Raw genomic sequence first — 18,236 nt, 5'->3', positions numbered from 1 at the left:
TTCTCTGCAGGAAAAAAATCTGGTCAGGAGACACCCTCCCTCCCATGCTTGGCGATCCCATCCTTAAACCATGGGTTACAGGAAGAGGGCAGATAGCCTAAGAGGGGGAAGGGACTCAGGAAATGGTAGAGATGGGTGACTGACTTGGTTAACTAGAGGGAGGGGGCACCAGGTTCTCACGAAGAGGAAGAAAACATCACTGACTATTTATACTATACACCAGTTCCTAAGATTGCTTTTAGCAGAGATGCTTAAAGCATTGTCAGTGTCACATAACCGGGACAGTCTCTGTTTACATTGCCCAACATCTCATTATAGAGGGGGCCAAATTCAGCCCTGCCATCAACTGACACAACTCTATTGAGTTCAGTGGTGATGTGTCCATCTATGCCAGCAGAGAATTGGTGCCATAGCATTGGTGGAAGAAACTCAAGGGACAGGAGACCATATTGTTACAACAACACAAATGCCAACCAATTTCATCTGCGAACACCTGACCTGGAAATAAAATGGATCATTATACGATGTGGCCACAGTTCTGTCACTGGTTTCCCCAAGTCAGTCCCCACTGCCCACATAATGTGTTACGTTTGGCTCTGCCTTCCCCCACAACAACCCGCAAAAGGAGCATTGACACGGGGGAGACCTGTGGGCTGGCACCAGAGAATTGGCCAGGAAGAGTCACGGGAGGGGATTCCAGGCTCAGGCCCCTGCTGGGCAAGAGAGAGGTTAGTTGGAACTGGAACCCAGTACGCACACACTTCTGTCACCATTGTCAACAAGAACCTGCAGCTCCCAATTCCCAGCATTTAGCCCCAAACTGCAGGATTTGCCAAAAAAAAAAAAAAGGTTTGCATAAATAGCTGAGAACAAGAGGACGGAGACACCTGGAAGGAGGCAGGGAGGGAAAGTGACCCATCAAAGGGGGTGAATGGGCAGATGAAAATCAAGTGGCCTGAGGGGCAAAGAGGGAGGTTATGGGGGGGGGGGGCAGAACTCAATTGACTGGCGGTTAGATAATTGACTGCCTGGGGGAACTGCTTCTCTTCCCAACCATGGGGGAGAGTCCTCCCCTTTTTTTGCATCTCCTGTCCAATTTCTTGTGGCTCTCTCTCTCTCCTGTATCAGTCACTGTCCCCTGCCCCCACTTTACCTTTAAGGGAAGTGTCTTGCACTTCTTTTCCCCCTCACCCCAGTCAGAGGGCAGCTCTAGCAGAGCCTCCTGCCCTTCCCCTCTCAGGAGTGCGTGTGTGCTGTGGGGAGCGGCTGGAGAGGAGGGCCAACAGGCTAGGACAACATATTTTTCTACAAGAAGTGGTGGGGGAGGAATGGAAAAAGCCCACTCCTTTCCCTGCAAATATACCTTGGGGCGGGCTGGGACAGGCTAGACCAGCCCTTCCTCACTGAGGCAGAATTCTGAGGGGACCCAAAGCAGTTGGAGCAGGGCAAGCATTGGATCCAGGGTGGGAAAGGGAGAGGTGGTTGTGTGGAGATAGGGTCCTGCCTCCCTCTGCCACTGGTCTGGGGAGATTCGTACCTTCCTCCCTGCCCCAACTTCTCGGAATGAGGAGCAACTAGAGATTGAGAAGGTCACCCAGGGAGCGGCTCACAACTTGGTAGTTATGGAGAGTGGAGCATGTGCAGGAGAACACGGACCCCAAGGGGAACACAGATGACGGGCAGACAGATGTCACGTTGTGCCTCCCTACAACTATCTCAGAAGCACAATACCGGGGGAGGGACGACTTCGCACAACTTTGCAAATCCACAAGCCCATCAAGTTAAACCCCCCCCCCCCCCGAGAACCACGCCCTTAGGTGGCTTATCAATGTGTCCAATTCGGCCCTTGGGCCCAAGCACCAGGCTGCTTCTGAAATGGTCTTGTGCAGCCCTAGGAACCTTAGAAAACCTTTTTGGCCACTTAAGCTCCCAGTTTCTCCCATAGGAGCTTTTGAAAATCCAGGCCATTCTCATCACCTGCAGAACGTGGGGCGGGAGGTATAAATAGAAACGGCATCTCACCCAAGTGATGAAATTTGCTACCGCAAACCCTAGTTCATGGCCTCCTTTTCTGCCACGCTGGGCTTGTTTTTTCATCTGTTTCAGTTGTAAGCTCTCTGAGGCAGGGACCGTCTCTTCCTACAGACAGAACCCTAGCACATTTGGGCCAATACTGCCAATAATGAACAGAGGGGGTGGTGCTTTAATGGCCAAACAAGGGGCTGAGAGTAAAGGAGTCCAGGGTTTTATCTTCAGGTCTGCCACTCTCTTGATGTTGGACTGAAGCGGTGACCCCTGTGGCTAAACGGGGGCAGGGGGTGCATGGCTCTGGTTCCCTCAGCTCAGTGGAGCTGTCAGTCTACCCCTGGGGTCCAGGAATCTGGAAACCCCCAGGGGGCTGGTAGGGGATCCCAGGCCTGCCCGCTCCATTGGGTTCCAGCTCCAGGCCCTCAAGCTACATAAGGAGAGTCAGGGGTGCTGACCTGGACAATGCCCGGAGCTCCTTCCTACCTTCCATCGGGCCTCTGCAGGCTCTTCACTCTGTGGGTTTGTTTGCCCCTTGCTGGGTGTTGTCCAGTTGTCTAGCAATCCACTGACTGGAGTTCCCTTCTCACTTACTCTGTAGCAGCCTCTCCCTTCTGCTTCCCAGCCCTTTTATCCTCCCAGCTGCTGCTAGACTGCCAATCAGCAGTAGCTGGCAGGGCTTGTATTAACCCTTCGCTTGCTGGGCTAACATGGGCTACATACATCCCATGGCAGTGACCTTGGGCAAGACTCTTAATTTTGTATCTGTTTCCCTCTACTGTAAAAAGTAGATCAAGTTCATTACAGATTTAGCACAATTAAAAAAAAAAACACCCAAACTAAAAGCTCTTAGCTCCCTGCCAGCCTTATGGCATAAAGAGTCACGGACCGATAATACAAACTCAGCCTCCAACAGTAATCTCTATGGGATGCTGAGATGTATGCAGGCTAGATGATCATAATGGTCCCTTAAAATCTCTGAATCGATGTTTCAATTAGTGCGTTTTGGGATCCTGAGATAAGAAGAGCTATAGCTGTGCAAAGTATGAGTCCAATCCCACAACTCTTATTCAAGTAAGTGATCCTTACCCATGCAAACAGTCACACCGAAGTCAACAGGGTTACTCACGTGACAAAGTGTGACAGAATCGGGCTCTATGTTTATAGGCCCTGATCCTGCAAAGAGATTCACATGGGTATGTTAATAAAATGTAGCTCTTCAGGATAGGGACAGTCTCTTATTGTGCGTCCATACAAGGCCTAGCACAATGGGGTCCCCAATCTCAGAGGCCTCTAGATGCTACTGTAATAGAATAATAAGCACAACATAGTGTTTTTTTCTGTAAGAAAAGTCAGTATATTTATGGTTTGCTTTATAAAAGTTACTATAATACAATGGTACATAGTATTCAATTCACAAAAATATGAACAAATATATACAGCATGACACATCCACAACAAAACACTTTCTTCAAAACAAGATACATACTGATGACAGAATCTATATGCACAAAACATCCCTAAATTTATAAATTTGCTTAACAAAAGCGAAAGCAGAAATCCTAAATCTTCAAAGCAGAGATTTTTTTTAAAGAGAACTTAAAAAAAAAAAAAAAAGCAGAATTTTCATTTATTGCAAACCATTTTACCTGCCTCCTTTTAAAGGAGGCCCTTAACCTTCACACTGTGAATTAAAACAACCTGTTTACAGAACCCATGAAACAGCAAGGAATGAAGGCAGCTTTTTAGGTTTTGTTTTTAAAACTGCCGATTGGATTAGAGTGTCCTTTACAATGTGTTTCTTTTCACTTGTACAAATATTACAATTGCAATTAAAGAGGAAATTTATAAAAAAAACACATTAAATTGAAAAAATCCAGATGCAGATTTGCTTAAATATATTTTAGGTTGTCTATTAATAGACTGTACATATTTCCTCGCTTGAAATAAATAGATTTTGCACATTAGGTTTCAGACTGGCAAACAAAAACAAAAACAAAGCCTCCACTTGGCATTCTTTTGTCTTCAGTTTCTTAATGCTTCTAATTTCGTCTACTTATTTGACCAAAAAAAATATTTATACAGAATTTACATTATACAAAGCTTGACACAAGCTGTAAATGCCACCAGCTCCTTTTCTATAAGCATTCCTTCTCCCTCCCCCGTCATCCTGACACGAGTTAGAGCTGGAATCTTCTTTTTAAAAAGAACTCCAAATTACAATAGCCACTTTTAATAAATTATTTACATGCTCTTGAAGTACAAAGAAATCAGCAAAAAAATTCAACATGTTTCTACAAGAAACAGTGTCTGAAGAGAAGATTCTTAAGTTTGCCTATGTACAGAAGATGCATTTTTTTAAACTTCAAAATCCTTTTTTCCTTAAATTTTTATTTTATATAGAAATGCACTGAAATGATCCCTGAAAAAGGTCACAAAAACCAGAACTGAATCTACTGTCTACATTGTCAGAATTTAAAAATGCTTTTCTGGTAGAAATAAGATGTTCTGTACAATATAAATATCTGCAAGATGAGCCCCTTCCCACCCCTTGATAGTTACAGATTACTTATGGGACCCAACATAGTTCTGGAATTGGAAAATATTGGTGTGAAACTGACAGATAAATGAACAGAGCAGGCAGGACATGCAGGTTTTTCAAGCAGAGAGGGCACTTACTATGTATGCCAATTTCTAAGGCATTTACAAACATAATTAAAGCCACCTCATTCGTGCTTGGGGACAATAGAACTTGCAACTACATTTCCACAACTTTTGTGTTATTTTCTGGGATTGTTTCACGTAGCAGACACATTAAAGTGATTCAGTTTCAGGGGATAAAATTTAACAGTGAACACATTCAATCTCTTTGTTTGTTGTTAATGTAAGCCCAAGCAGAATTAAGGATATGGTCTTCAATGAAGAAAAATACTTCTGTAAATACCCCTCCAAAAAAGAATGCCTGGAAAGATTTGATTTTAGTAGTTCTCCCCCCCTTGAAAACTTCCCACATTACAATCAGCTTTTAATGGCTATGGCAACACCCAATTTAGCACAGCATAAGGCTCTGCCAGCCTTGGGCTGATGTCTATACATCACACACTATGGTCCCTCCATTTTGCTCATCAATCTCAGGTTTGTAGGGTACCAGCCTTCATAACTAGGAAGAGTCATGAATGTGTAACTGGTACAGTGGCCCACATACGTATTTGTATCTGCAGAGTGCCCAGACATTGCCCAACCAAGACCACGTGGGTGACTTGCCAGGAATGAGGCAGCCAAAACGAGTATGCATAAAATGGAGGCCATTGCTGCCACTCATTTAATGTCAGCTGAGATATCCTTTGGAGACTACAAGTCCCACCACCAAATACTCCATCCTGGCCCACTCAGAGGCTGCTCAATTCAAGATGGAAACTCTGCATACTGGGCCCTGCAAGCCCAGATTCTGAAGGGAAACAAACACACACACACACACACACAAAAAGAAGCATGAAGTCAGGCTTCTAAGCTCATATTTAGACTCTGAAATACGTAACCTGTTTTTTCAAAAGTGCTGAGCACTCAGCTGCTCCCATGGAAGCAGCTGGCTGCTGAACACTTTGGAAAAGTCAGGGTAGTTATTTAAGAGCCTAAATAGGGATTTACGGATAACATTTCCAAAAGCGCCAGAGTGACTTAGAAGCTAATGGTACTTCGGCACTTCTGAAAATTTCACCCTAGGAAACTAATAGTAGTTTCATTTTTTAAATCTTGGCCAGAATTTCTATAGGCTGCTTCTCCATAATAAAGACAAAGGCAATTGCATGTGGCCACCCTATCTTCCCTCACAATCCACTGGGGTCATCAGTGTCGTAGGAAACATATTGTACATGTAGACTGGACCATGTATTTGTAAGAAACCAATGTTGATACAGTAGTTTGAAGGGATGGAAAGGAAGAAGGCAGAGAAATTAATATGGTTTAGAACTTTAGTTCTGAAACACAAGGCTTTAGTGCAGTCCCCAAAGCCTTAGACATGCCAACTGGAGAGACAGTATGAAAGGAAGAATCATATTAAAACAAATAAAGGGGCAGTTGGCTTAATTTCAAAACGCTCCCAATGCAGCTGTAGTTATAACCAGCTCTCAAAGACAGAAACCACTTGTGCTTCTAATAAATGTATGTCTTTGGGTCACAAATACCCACTGTTGAGGAGATTTTCAGAAAGCATTTACTGGGGTGCGGGGGACCAACAAAACAAAAACAAAATAAATAAAAGGAGAGACTATTGCATGTCCAATCTCAGGGACAATGTAAATATTATTTGCATTTCTAGCTGAGGATAGTAAGGCAGCTTGTATCAGTCCAGGTCCTCTAGGCCTTTTGCTTGAAACAGAAATGAAATATAGAAGTCTACCCCATATTACATGCTACATACTGTAATACAGTCCTGGCAAATACATATGCAGTATAAATAACTTCTAAAAAACTCATTTCTAAGATTTCAACTTCTGATCACTGAAGCATGATCAGGCAGTAATCGTCACTAGACAGAAGAGAGTATGGAACTCAGTTGTCCAATTTACTCTAAAGGGAAAAGATTTTTAGTTACTGTGATAACAGTAAGATTTTCCCTCTACAAAGTGGTTTTTTTTTTAAAATGGCTTAATACAACTAAGTTCCACTTGTAAGCAGGAGGAATAGAATACGGTTTGAAAGACTGATCTGCTTACCTTCAAGTGGCCAAACAATATTTCAGATCAAAAGAAATACTTGCATGGGATTCTGGCTCATCTGAAATGGAACCCCTAGTACAAAACTGAGGATTTCATTACAACATACACTTACAGTGATCAAATATTTTCTAAAAGGAAAATAAATGTTTTTATTTGGAAGTTAAACTTTTTTAAAACCCAATTTTCATACTGTACAGTTTGGGACAGACTCTGATACCCTCATGCACTTAGAGCAGTGCCTTACTCCATAATTAGTCCTATTGAAATGAATGGGACTAATTTAAGGTACTGCTCAGTGTGAGTGAGAGGGGCAGAATATAGCCCTTTAGCAGTAGAACAAGAATCTCGCCCATACAAGTGCAGAGCAAACAGTCTGAATGAAAAGTCGGGGGGGGGGGGGGGGGGGAAAGGGTGCGTGTCAAGAGGCAAAGTTGGAAATAAACAACAAAAGAAACCCAGCAGTTGGTTTCTTATAGGGAAAGAAATCTCAGTGCCATCTTCCATGGATTGTTCTGGTAGTGTATGCTTAAAAGACAGTAAGATTTCTACAGCATAAACAATGACTGTACTGATCATTTAATTTCAGCCTCAGTATTTTGAATGAAAGAGGAACAGATCCACCAGAAACGTAGATACAGAAAAGGCCATTTCTCAAGCCACCTTTCGCGAGTAAGGACTAAGTAACTGATTAAACTTATTATACAGATTGTGGTATTAAATATTTTTCCTGTATGGTAACAGAGCTATTGATCCCCCCAAAATACCAGCATGGCATGTGAAAATTAGAGGTGAGCCTAAGGCATTACATTCAGGCCCATTACAGAGCTGAATGTTCCCCAGCATTCCAGGATGTTTGGGTCAGAGGAATTGATCAGGCCCATCTCTAAGGAAAAGGCAGGACAGTTCATTTATAGTCTCACTTGAGACACACCCAAGCATACACATACACACTCACACTCTTGCATCCAAGCCTCTGGCTTGCTCTGTAACATCAACCATACATTTATTTACAGCTTACTCTGAAAAGTCTGTGCAATTTCAGCCAATCAAGCTCCCAACAAACCTTTATGGCATTTTCAGTCTCTGCTTCACATTTAAACGTTGAATGTCTTTTTCAAACAACAAACTGATGAGAAAAAAGGTAGCAGCATTTATAGAAAGACAAAGGTTTACAACAAAAACAACAACAACAACAACAAAGGTACCATTATCGTACGATGAGCAATAAAATAGAGACTGAACAGAGAGAAGCTAGTGTTTGGATATACTATGCCACAAAGTGGTAATCACCTTTTGTGTGTGTTGGATCTGATGAGGAAGAGCACCTGAAACGTGAACAGTCCTAGTTATGCATGTGCGCTTTTTGCTTTCACTTGTGATCCTGACAGAAGTGCGAAACTTGCTTGGTTTTCTTCTCTCTCTCTCTCTCTCTTTTTTTTTTTTTGGCAAAGTGCAACCACACCTGGTTACTGCAGTTCTGACATGGCCGAAGGTGCAAGTGTGACGAGAAGCCTCGGGATTAGTTCAGGGTCCCCCTGCAGTTCTCAGAGCCGCACAGACACGGGATCTTTACATCCTCGATCGGAAACTTGTAGTCATAGGTAATTTCCTCATTCACGCTGATGTGCTGCTTCGAGTAGATGACAATCTTCTTCTGAGACTCCACGGTGACGACTTTAGCGTAACAATTTGGCTGCAGGGGTGACAAATTGGGAAAGGGGTTAATTTTCTGAAAGTTTTAGATGTGCTGGCTTTTTTAGCAGTTATTTAAATCAGCTGAAATGTTGCAATTATTTTTACAGAGGGGCACAGGTCCTTTTCCTGAGGCTGGAGTGTGGGGCTTTCATTTTTTTTCCCTGCCATACTCAATTCCTCATGGGAATGGGAAGATTTATTAGCGGAATTAAGACAAAAAACAAAGTTCAGCCTTCATATCCTTTTTCTAAGGTACAGATCGTGACAGTTTGTTCAGTCAGCATGAACGGCGCCTACAGGCTTTGGTAATGGGAGGTGGGAGGCGGTAATGACTCAGACACCCAAATTATTACTACTCATTGAGTGCACACAGTCTGCCCAGTACTGTACAGAACACAGGCGAAGGCAGAGTCCCCGCCTGGAGGAGACAGACAACCCTGGTCCTACATGAACACCATTTGGAGACTGTTCCCATACCAGTGTTAGGGCTATGTTTTGTTTTAAATACACTTTCCCTAAACACCGTACAATAGTGTCTCTCCAGGATCTTTAGATACAGTCGGATTTCTAGGGCCAAATTCAGAGCGGACTCTAAATTGTTGTAACTTACATCTTCTAGTCCCCTCATACCAGTTCTTTATACTAGTCTTGACCCACATCAGCTTATCAATATGTTGATTTCAGTTCCTATTAAACATCACCACCTCAGAGTATAACTGAGTGTCTGGCTGGTTTATCTGTAAGTAAAGGCCAACTCGAAAGCATAAGCGAAGTGATACTTACATTGCAGCTATGATTAATGAACCTGGCAAAGTTTCCACATTTTGTTGCATCGATGATGGTGTCATGGTCGACCCTGAACATGTAACTGCTCCCAATGCCTTCATCCTCGTATCGCTTCTCTCGCATGTCTGCAATGACCTACCGGGCAAACCAATTGTCGAGTCAACGTGTGCCTCTATGGCACAAGGAGACGGGCAGTAAAGTACGTGGGATTTACATGCAGTTAATTTAAAAGGCACAAACCAAAACTGCCATTCGGGATTTAAAAAGATATTCACCCCCCCAAATTATTCAAGAGAAGATAGACTTAAAATTCAAAGGACAAACATTTAGGATGGGATTTTCAAAGATTAGGCACTGAATTTCAAATGGGATTCAGCACCTAATTCCCTTGGACTTTAGAAAAGCCTGCTTTACAGTTTAAATCAGTGATTCTCAAACTTTTGTACTGGTGACCCCTTTCACAAGCCTCTGAGTACGGCCCCCCTTATAAATTAAAAACACTTTTTATATATTTAACACCATTATAAATGCTGGAGGCAAAGTGGGGTTTGGGGTGAAGGCTGACCGCTCATGACCCCCCATGTAATCATCTTGTGACACCCTCAGGGGTTCCAACCCCAGTTTGAGAACCCCTGTTTTAAATCCATACACCACTGAAACCTACACTGAGGACAACACTTGGCAGAGCCCCTAGCTCTGCACTGAAAAAGATTGTAAGACTCCGAAAATGCTCTGCCTAGCTCATGTAAAGAGGAATGTGTATAAAGAACCCATGTCCCAGTCACTTGGATTCCTTTCATCACATCCCGCTCAATTTCTCCCTTGACAATACTTCTAAAGTACAATCGGACTCTGCACGTGGATTTTAGAGAACTTTAAAATTATGCTCTTAAACCAGAAATTTGGTCAGGGCAAAATTTCCAGAAAGAGCCCCTGCACGATACAGGCAGAGAACAGCTACTGTGAACAACACCCATCTCTGAAATCTGCCAGGGGTAGGGCTTGAACTCACAGTGCATAGATGCAGTTGAGGCTCAATGAGTCCAGTGTGTAACCCTGAGCTGCCTGCACGCTCTATGGCTTCAGCAGAGCCCTAGTCTTGCTACATGTGCAGTTTAACTGTTTTAGACACATCAGGTTACCTCGTGCTGACCTGGAGTTCCAAACTTTACCCTCAATAATTTATTCAGTATTGCTTCCCCAGTGTACAAGCTGAGATCAATCCCATGGGATCATATCATTTTGGGGAAGATCAGAGCATTAGTTTGAGCCCCAGATGTGGGCAACAAAATTTTAGAAGAATCATGTGATTTTTTTGTAAACAGCTGATGTTTTATGGGGTGGGGAGAGTTGTATCTCAGGAACCCAACTGCTCAAATGACCCCAAATTTGGATTTTAGAGCCCTTACAATAATCTTCTTTCAAAAAGTAGGTGACTCTCAACCCTATCTATAGCACAGCTTCTTCATGTCTGTGTTTCGTTTGCCTTACAGATTGTATGTTCATCCAGAGCAGTGAATGGGTAGCTAAAGGGCTGTGTAAATTTATTGCACTCTATAAAAAAAAAAAAAAGACAAAAATTCTGAGAATATGCCTGGATTTAATCCTGTTTCGAGAAATCCTGCTCCAGCCTACATTGATCGGGGATTCTAAACAACCGTTTGTTTGTTTTTAAATGCACGCCGAGTCTTCACCACTCAGCATTAAAGGGACCAGCCAGTCCATCATGTGAACAAAAGTATTTTAAACTTGTCTTGTCAAAAATCATAAATTGGAGTCTTTTATCTTATGCTCATTTCCACACAGATGTGACAAAACATCATCAATAGGATTCTGCACAATGACTTTGCCTTGCATATGTTACTCTCTGGGTTTCCAGAGAGCAGGGGGCAGGCAGGAGGAAACAGAGCAAGAGAACTGAGCCATGCACAAAAAAACCCAGAAGAAACACTCAAGATGTATGCAATCGTGCAGTATTGAAAGCTTCAAGGAAGCTTTAGTGTTTGTGAATTCACAAGCAGGATGGAGAAGATAAATAAACCCAGGGAGGTATGAAGAGCGATGCTACGGAGGACAGATACATGTGGCCTTCCACACTTCATGACTGAATCATGGCAAAGGCCCTGTGGTCACCTGTGAGGAAATCCATCTTACCTGTCTGATGTTCTGACCCACATATTCAATCACCATCTCGTCAGCTGCAATGGGCTCCATAGCAAAAAGGCCCCAGTCATGAATGTGACTCTTGCAGAATTTTAGCTTTTTCTTCCGGAACTGTGTACAAAACAACCCCAAACCATCATGAGCAAAAAACGAAACAGCAATCCGCACAGTACACAGCACACAAGAAAGAGCATTTGCAGTGTGTTCCATGCTACAAGTGTGACATTGCAGCATGTGGCTCCTGACTCTATAGTTAAATCAGACTATTAATTACCTCCACGTTAGCTGTGAAAGGGAGTGTAGTCTAGTGGTTAAAGAAGGGAAGACATCGTCTTGAGTAGACGTCGTCTGCTCCCAGCCCTGCCCTGATTCGCTGCATGTTTTTGTGAAAGTTGGTAGAACAGGCCCGTTTAGGGCAAAGGAGATACAGCCCAGTGTCTAAAGCACAGTTTTGGTCTGGGGCTCAACTCCATTTGTTCACTGATTGTCTGCTTCCTGTTTTATTGTCACTGCCTATCATGTGTTAAACCCCACAGGGTATCTGTGATGACCTCTGCCCCATGGATTTCCCGCTGATTTGCTTCTTTCCATTCCCTTTAGGTATTTGAACATTAGATCAAAGAGATCTAGCGCTTGTACTGTTTGGAATTTTATGTGTATTTAGTTCTCCCGAAAGTCAATACCCCAGGCCAAAGTACCTCAAACTACCTGCTGTTCTGAAGAGACGGTACAACGAAGGGGTGAGAAGACAGTTCAGTTTGGAAACCCCACTCAAACCTTCAGTGAGATGACGAACAAGGGTGCCCAAACGTGGAGGTTTTTGTGATGCGAATACGTGTCCACTAGGAACTGGACCGAGATCACCATCTAATTTCACACAGGCTACACAGCCATCAGATGGTAAAACTACTTCTGGTTACTACTAACCTGAACTAGATTGGAACCCACAATTTACAGATGAGTCTCTTTGTCCCATTATCAACCCCCTTGATCATGCAGTTGAAACTACTGGACATATTGTACTAAGTAGCTCTTGCTCCCAGACATACTGCTACAGTGTAATACACAGCTTAATGTGACAAGGAAATATATGGCATCATGGAGAGATTTATAACTCACAGGATTTGTCATGGATCTGCGGCTTTTAGCTGGCCTTGCCGTAGCTTATTCCTAACCAGCACCCGACCTGTGCTCTCCGATTCACAGAATAAAAATCTGGTTGCATGACCTACCTTGAGTTGGTTAAATTTGAGTAGGTCGCTGTCACAGCTACCAGTGAAGGATGAGAGAAGCCTGCGTTGCTCTGACCTCCTCTCAGAGCCAGCCCGGGTGGAAGCATGAGGTTGGGCAGGGATGCTCATTCCCTGCAAACAAGGAAGAACAGTTTAGGAGTTGCAATTTAAAAAAATTTGGGGCAATCCATTTGTACATTTTCTAGAGACAAGTGAGAGATGAAAGCAGAGCCAGTGAGGAGTTTGATGCACATCCTCACACAGCCAGTACATATCTATCACAGCATCAGCGTAGAAACTATTGGATTAGTTAACACAGTCTGCCCTGGCTAGTGAAAAACTCCTCCCTACAGTATACCTGCAGTGTGGTCTACTAGGTAAGGCAGGTTTCAGAGAGTCTGGACTCCTGGGTTCTACTTTCAACACTGCCACAAAACACAGAAATTGTAAGACTTGATCAACTGGTCAGTTGTCAGTGGTCCATGTAGCCAGGTATTTGGTCTCTGTCAGTGGCCACTACCAGATGCTTTAGAGGAAGGTGCAAAATCTTCATAGTGGACACATACTGACTAACTTGACCTTAGAGGTAAGTTTCTTCCTAATCCTAGTCAGTCAGTGGCTGGCTGATCCCTTGTAGCATGAGGTCTTATAGCCCTTCTAACAATTTTTTTTCCCCTATCTAATATAATTGTGGAGTTTCTCATTATCCATAAAGTCTAATCCTGTCTTGAATACTACACTAAACTCTTGGCCTTACTGATACCTCCTGGAAATTACTTTAATAGGTTAGTTATGCTTTGTTTAAAAGAATATTTCATTTGATCAGTTTTAGATTCAATAACTTTTAATTTCATGAAATGTCCCCTTGAAAGGTAAATAGGAGCACTTGATTTGCCTTCTCTGTGTCACTGGTTAATTTGATTACCTCTATCACCTCCCCTCTCTAACTAAACAGTTGCAGTTTCTGAGGTTATGGGTCTATACAGCAGAAGGTGGGAAAGGTAATCATGATGGTCCCTTTCTGACCTTAGAATCATAGAATATCAGGGTTGGAAGGAACCTCAGGAGGTCATCTAGTCCAACCCCCTGCTCAAAGCAGGACCAATCCCCAATTTTGGCCCAGATCCCGAAATGGCCCCCTCAAGGATTGAACTCACAACCTTGGGTTTAGCAGGCCAATGCTCAAACCACTGAGCTATCCCTCCCCCAAAGGGATAAAATCTATGAGTCTTCAGTCTCTCTTCATATACAAATCTTTCCATTCCTCTGATCGTTCTATCACACCTCCTTGCTTTGCAACATGATACCTTGGTATATGCAGCCCCAATAAAGTATTTTAGATCTATATTGAAAAACAGGTTCCTCAATCCCCAAAGTACTTCCAGAATGACAAACCATACATATACATAAGGATCGCTTCTCTTCAGCCACCGTGGAAATGCTCCTGCAATGGGGTGCAAACAGCAGACATTGAGAAAATACCAGTGACAACGCAGAACAGTTTAGGAGAGGAGGTCACCGTATATAGCTCTACCAACAGGGACATTTAAGTAGGCAGAATGCATTTCCCCATATTGGAATGCTGTACAGGACACAGGGGGAAGACACCCCCACTCTTACAGAAAATGACCTTGACTCAATAGGATCTCGGTTTTATTTCTCATCTGAAAGGCAATACTTCCAACAGGGAAAGCCACACTGGGGCACTGGCTTAATGCCATCTCAGAGACGAGAGTTACTAACACCACATTGCAAGACAAATCCAATTAACTCAAGGAAGCAGTCAGCAATATGAGTCTCCTTACTTGTGTATCAGCTGGCGGCTCCTCTGCAAATGCACGACTGTTGTTGAGGTATTTAAGTTTGTCCTTCTTATCAATTTTGTAATAGCCTTCACTTCGAGCACAACCTGTAACATGTTCCCGCATGCCATCATCCCGCTTCTTCTTCTTCGGAGTAGAAAAGCTAGTAGGTGGAACTAAGTTAAGGAGAAACCCAGCTATACGTGGAAATCAGACAAAAAACCCACTCTCCTTGGTATTTGATTCTTACAGCCATGTGGACAATTTCAATGCTATTAAAAAAAAGAAGGAAATTAAGACTGTTTGCCAAAACAAGCTATTAGAGAAGTGAAAATCTAACTGTTAGGCAACTGGACACTGGAAAGGTTTGTTTTGGTTTTTTTTTGCAGGTTTTAGGATTCAGCAAATGAAAGTGGTTTCCATCTAATGGTTCCGTGGTGACCATGTCAAGTGAGTTTGCGTGTCTCAGTCTACTTCCCTGTAGACAAAGGACACCATCACTATTGGCACTAATTGACAGTCTCCACAAAGAGGCCAGGGAGCATATGGGCAACAAAGACCAAACTAATTGCTCACCCCTAGAGTTGGGTCCCTCAAGGTAAAGGATGGGGCAGAGTGGTAGTGGGACGAGTTAGCACTGCTGTTCCCCATGTTGTACATGATCAATAGCTACTGAAAGAACTTCAGCCTCCAGGGTCAACAATCTGGTACCTTCCATGAGCTCAGAAAATTAAACAGTTTTTAGGGCAACCCCACATCCCTACTTGAGAAATGGACATTTCTTTATCTGTCACTATAATGCTCAGGGGCTGCAAAATACATTAAAACAAAGAATAATGAAGAAATATAATGAAATGGAAGAGAGGAAAGGGCTCATTTGTCAAGAAAAGGCTCTTCGGGAGATGACTTCTGCAAAGTATGTGACCATGGACAGAGACCACAGCCACCTGAGTAAACTGGTGAAGCAGTTTGCTCTGTATGTTTTTAATGACATTTTCCACCCACTTGTAGTGTTTCTAGAACTTCCTCGCAACATCTCAGACTGTGGTCAAGATACCACGAATGTATCACGGCAGCAAAGACTCATCACTTGATATAGTGATGGAGAGGGCAAGGAGACATTCCCTCTCTCAAATCCAGCTCCTGATTAACCTTAGCACAGCTCCCCAGACTTTCACAGGAGCAGAATCAGGTCCAGGCAGATATTCCAAACCCCATTCTGAACTCCTCATTGGCCAAGCAAAACTTAGAACTGGTTTGGTTGTAATATTAAATGTTCACCCACACCCCTTCCTCTCCCTAATACGGACCTGTATAAAAAACAGCATGATGCAGTGGTTGGAGGTGGGGATGGGAACAAAAGATTATATTCTCTGCTCTGCCACAAAACCCAGCTGACTTTGGGTGACAAAATTCACTTCTCCGTGCCTCAGTTTCCACAGTTACTACAATTGCAAAGATAATGATTTTTCCCCCCATACAAGGGTATGGCAAGGATTCATGAGTGTTTGTTAAGTGCTTTGAGGTCCTAGGTCAAGGTAATACAGAAAGACAAGTATTATCATATCACATCATAATGAAAGACTATTAAAACAGTTATGACACCAATCTTCATTTTCACCAGATGGCCCTAAAACAAGCTCTTCAGTTCAGTAAACCTTGCCTACAAGGATTTATTGTCACTATAATAAAATAGGGAAAGAACAAGTTAAAAATTACTTCAACAAGTTAGATGTCTTCAAGTCACCAAGGCCTGATGAAATGCATCCTAGAATGCTCAAGGAGCTGATATCTGAGGAGATATCTGAACCATTAGTGATTATCTTAGAAAAGTCATGGAAGATGGGAGAGATTCCAGAAGACTAGAAAAGGGCAAATATAGTGCCAATCTATAAAAAGGGAAATAAGGACAACTAGGGGAATTATAGACCAGTCAGCTTAACTTCTGTATCCGGAAAAATAATGGAGCAAATAATTAAGTAATCAATTTGCAAACATCTAGAAGATAATAAGATGATAAGTAACAGTTTGCATGGATTTGTCAAGATTAAACCATGTCAAACCAACCTGATAGCTTTCTTTGACAGGGTAACAAGCCTTGTGGATGGGGGGAAAGCGGCAGACGTAGTATATCTTGACTTTAGTAAAGCTTTTGATACTGTCTCGCATGACCATCTCATGAACAAACTAGGGAAATGCAACCTAGATGGAGCTACTATAAGGTGAGTGCATAACTGGTTGGAAAACCATTCCCCGAGAGTAGTTATCAGTGGTTCACAGTCATCCTGGAAGCATAACGAGTGGGGTCCAGCAGGGATCAGTTCTGTTCAATATCTTCATCAATGATTTTAGATAATGATATAGAGGATACATATATAAAGTTTGCAGATGATACCAAGCTGGGAGCAGTTACAAATGCTTTGCAGGATAGGATAATTCAAAATGATCTACACATACTGGAGAAATGGGCTGAAGTAAACAGGATGAAATTCAATGGGACAAATGCAAAGTACTCCACTTAGGAAGGAACAATCAGTTGCACACATACAAAACAGGAAACGACTGCCTAGGAAGGAGTACTGCGGAAAGGAATCTGGGGGTCATAGTGGACCACAAGCTAAATGAGAGTCAACAGTGTAACGCTGTTGCAAAAAAAAAGTGAACATCGTTCTGGGCTGTAGTAGCAGGAGTGTTGTGAGCAAGACAACGAGAAATAATTCTTCCGCTTCACTCTGCGCTGATTAGGCCTCAGCTGGAGTATTGTGTCCAGTTCTGGGTGCCACATTTCAGGAAATATGTGGACAAATTGGAGAAAGTCCAGAGAAGAGCAAAAAAATGATTAAAGGTCTAAAAAACATGACCTAGTTTGAAGAAGACTGAAAAAATTGGACTTGTTTAGTCTGGAAAAGAGAAGACCGAGAGGGGACATGATAACAGTATTCAATTACATAAAAGGTTGTTACAAGGAAGAGGGAGAAAAATTGTTCTTCTTAACCTCTGAGGATAGGACAAGAAGCAATGGGTTTAAATTGCAACAAGGGAGGTTTAGGTTGGATATTAGAAAAAACTTCTTAACTGTCAGGGTGGTTCAGCACTGGAATAAATTGCCTAGGGAGGTTGTGGAATCTCCATCATTGGAGATTTTTAAGAGCAGGTTAGACAAATACCTGTCAGGAATGGTCTAGATAATACTTAGTCCTGTCATGAGTGCAAGGGACTGGACTAGATGACCTCTCAAGGTCCCTCCCAGTTCTGATTAGCAAGTATTTGAAATAGCCATTGCAAACAGGTTACTGTACACATGACTATTTTATGTCTAAGCAGCTTCACATATGAATGATTTCCACCCCCCGTAAATTGTAATGGAAACAGTTTTTTTATTTTTAACAAAAATTCTCTTCTGCATTTGCAGACTGGGTTAGTGCAAAAAAAAAAAAAAAAAGTGAAAAAATGAAACTGACTGGTCCTAAAAGTGTAGCTAACAAGCATAGTTTAATTGTCTAAGCTGAGAATGCTGATACAAAAAACAAACAAAAAAATTAAATTAAAAAAATTTCATTTACTATCTACAGCTTGGGTTACTACACTAGGTAAGGTTTTTTTTTTCAAAACAATTTAACTTGTCAGTATCCTATCAAGACATAACTGTCTTCATAAACCTTGAAAATGACTTTTCTTGTTATAAAATCTCCATCAGCCAAATGAAGCATCCTCCCGATGGGTACACATTTATAATGTACTTCAAAAGCAGCATTAACATACAACTGTATTTAGATTGTAGCAGTTATACACATGACTGTGTGCTTCTAGAAGAA

The 18,236-nt window shown here is 42.4% G+C and overlaps 1 protein-coding gene across 2 annotated transcripts in view; it reads right to left on the bottom strand.

Moving 5' to 3' along the window:
• Window positions 1-8,164: 8,164 nt before the first annotated feature.
• The window catches only part of SETD1B (SET domain containing 1B, histone lysine methyltransferase), a 66,382-nt gene continuing 56,310 nt past the window's right edge, over window positions 8,165-18,236 (bottom strand). For both annotated transcript variants that reach the window (XM_084649120.1, XM_084649121.1), the window contains exons 14-18: window positions 14,425-14,591; window positions 12,620-12,751; window positions 11,379-11,498; window positions 9,222-9,359; window positions 8,165-8,436 (exon numbers count right to left, since the gene is read on the bottom strand). In XM_084649120.1, the coding sequence (XP_084505246.1) occupies window positions 8,263-8,436; window positions 9,222-9,359; window positions 11,379-11,498; window positions 12,620-12,751; window positions 14,425-14,591 (731 nt within the window). In that variant the 3' untranslated portion in view covers window positions 8,165-8,262. The remainder of the gene's footprint in view (window positions 8,437-9,221; window positions 9,360-11,378; window positions 11,499-12,619; window positions 12,752-14,424; window positions 14,592-18,236) is intronic.

The sequence above is a fragment of the Lepidochelys olivacea genome (assembly GCF_965140295.1).
Source record: "Lepidochelys olivacea isolate rLepOli2 genome assembly, chromosome: 15".
NCBI classification, from domain to species: Eukaryota; Metazoa; Chordata; order Testudines; family Cheloniidae; genus Lepidochelys; species Lepidochelys olivacea.
The sequence above is the reverse complement of the archived record's forward strand: the minus strand, read 5'-3'. Positions and strand labels throughout refer to the sequence as shown.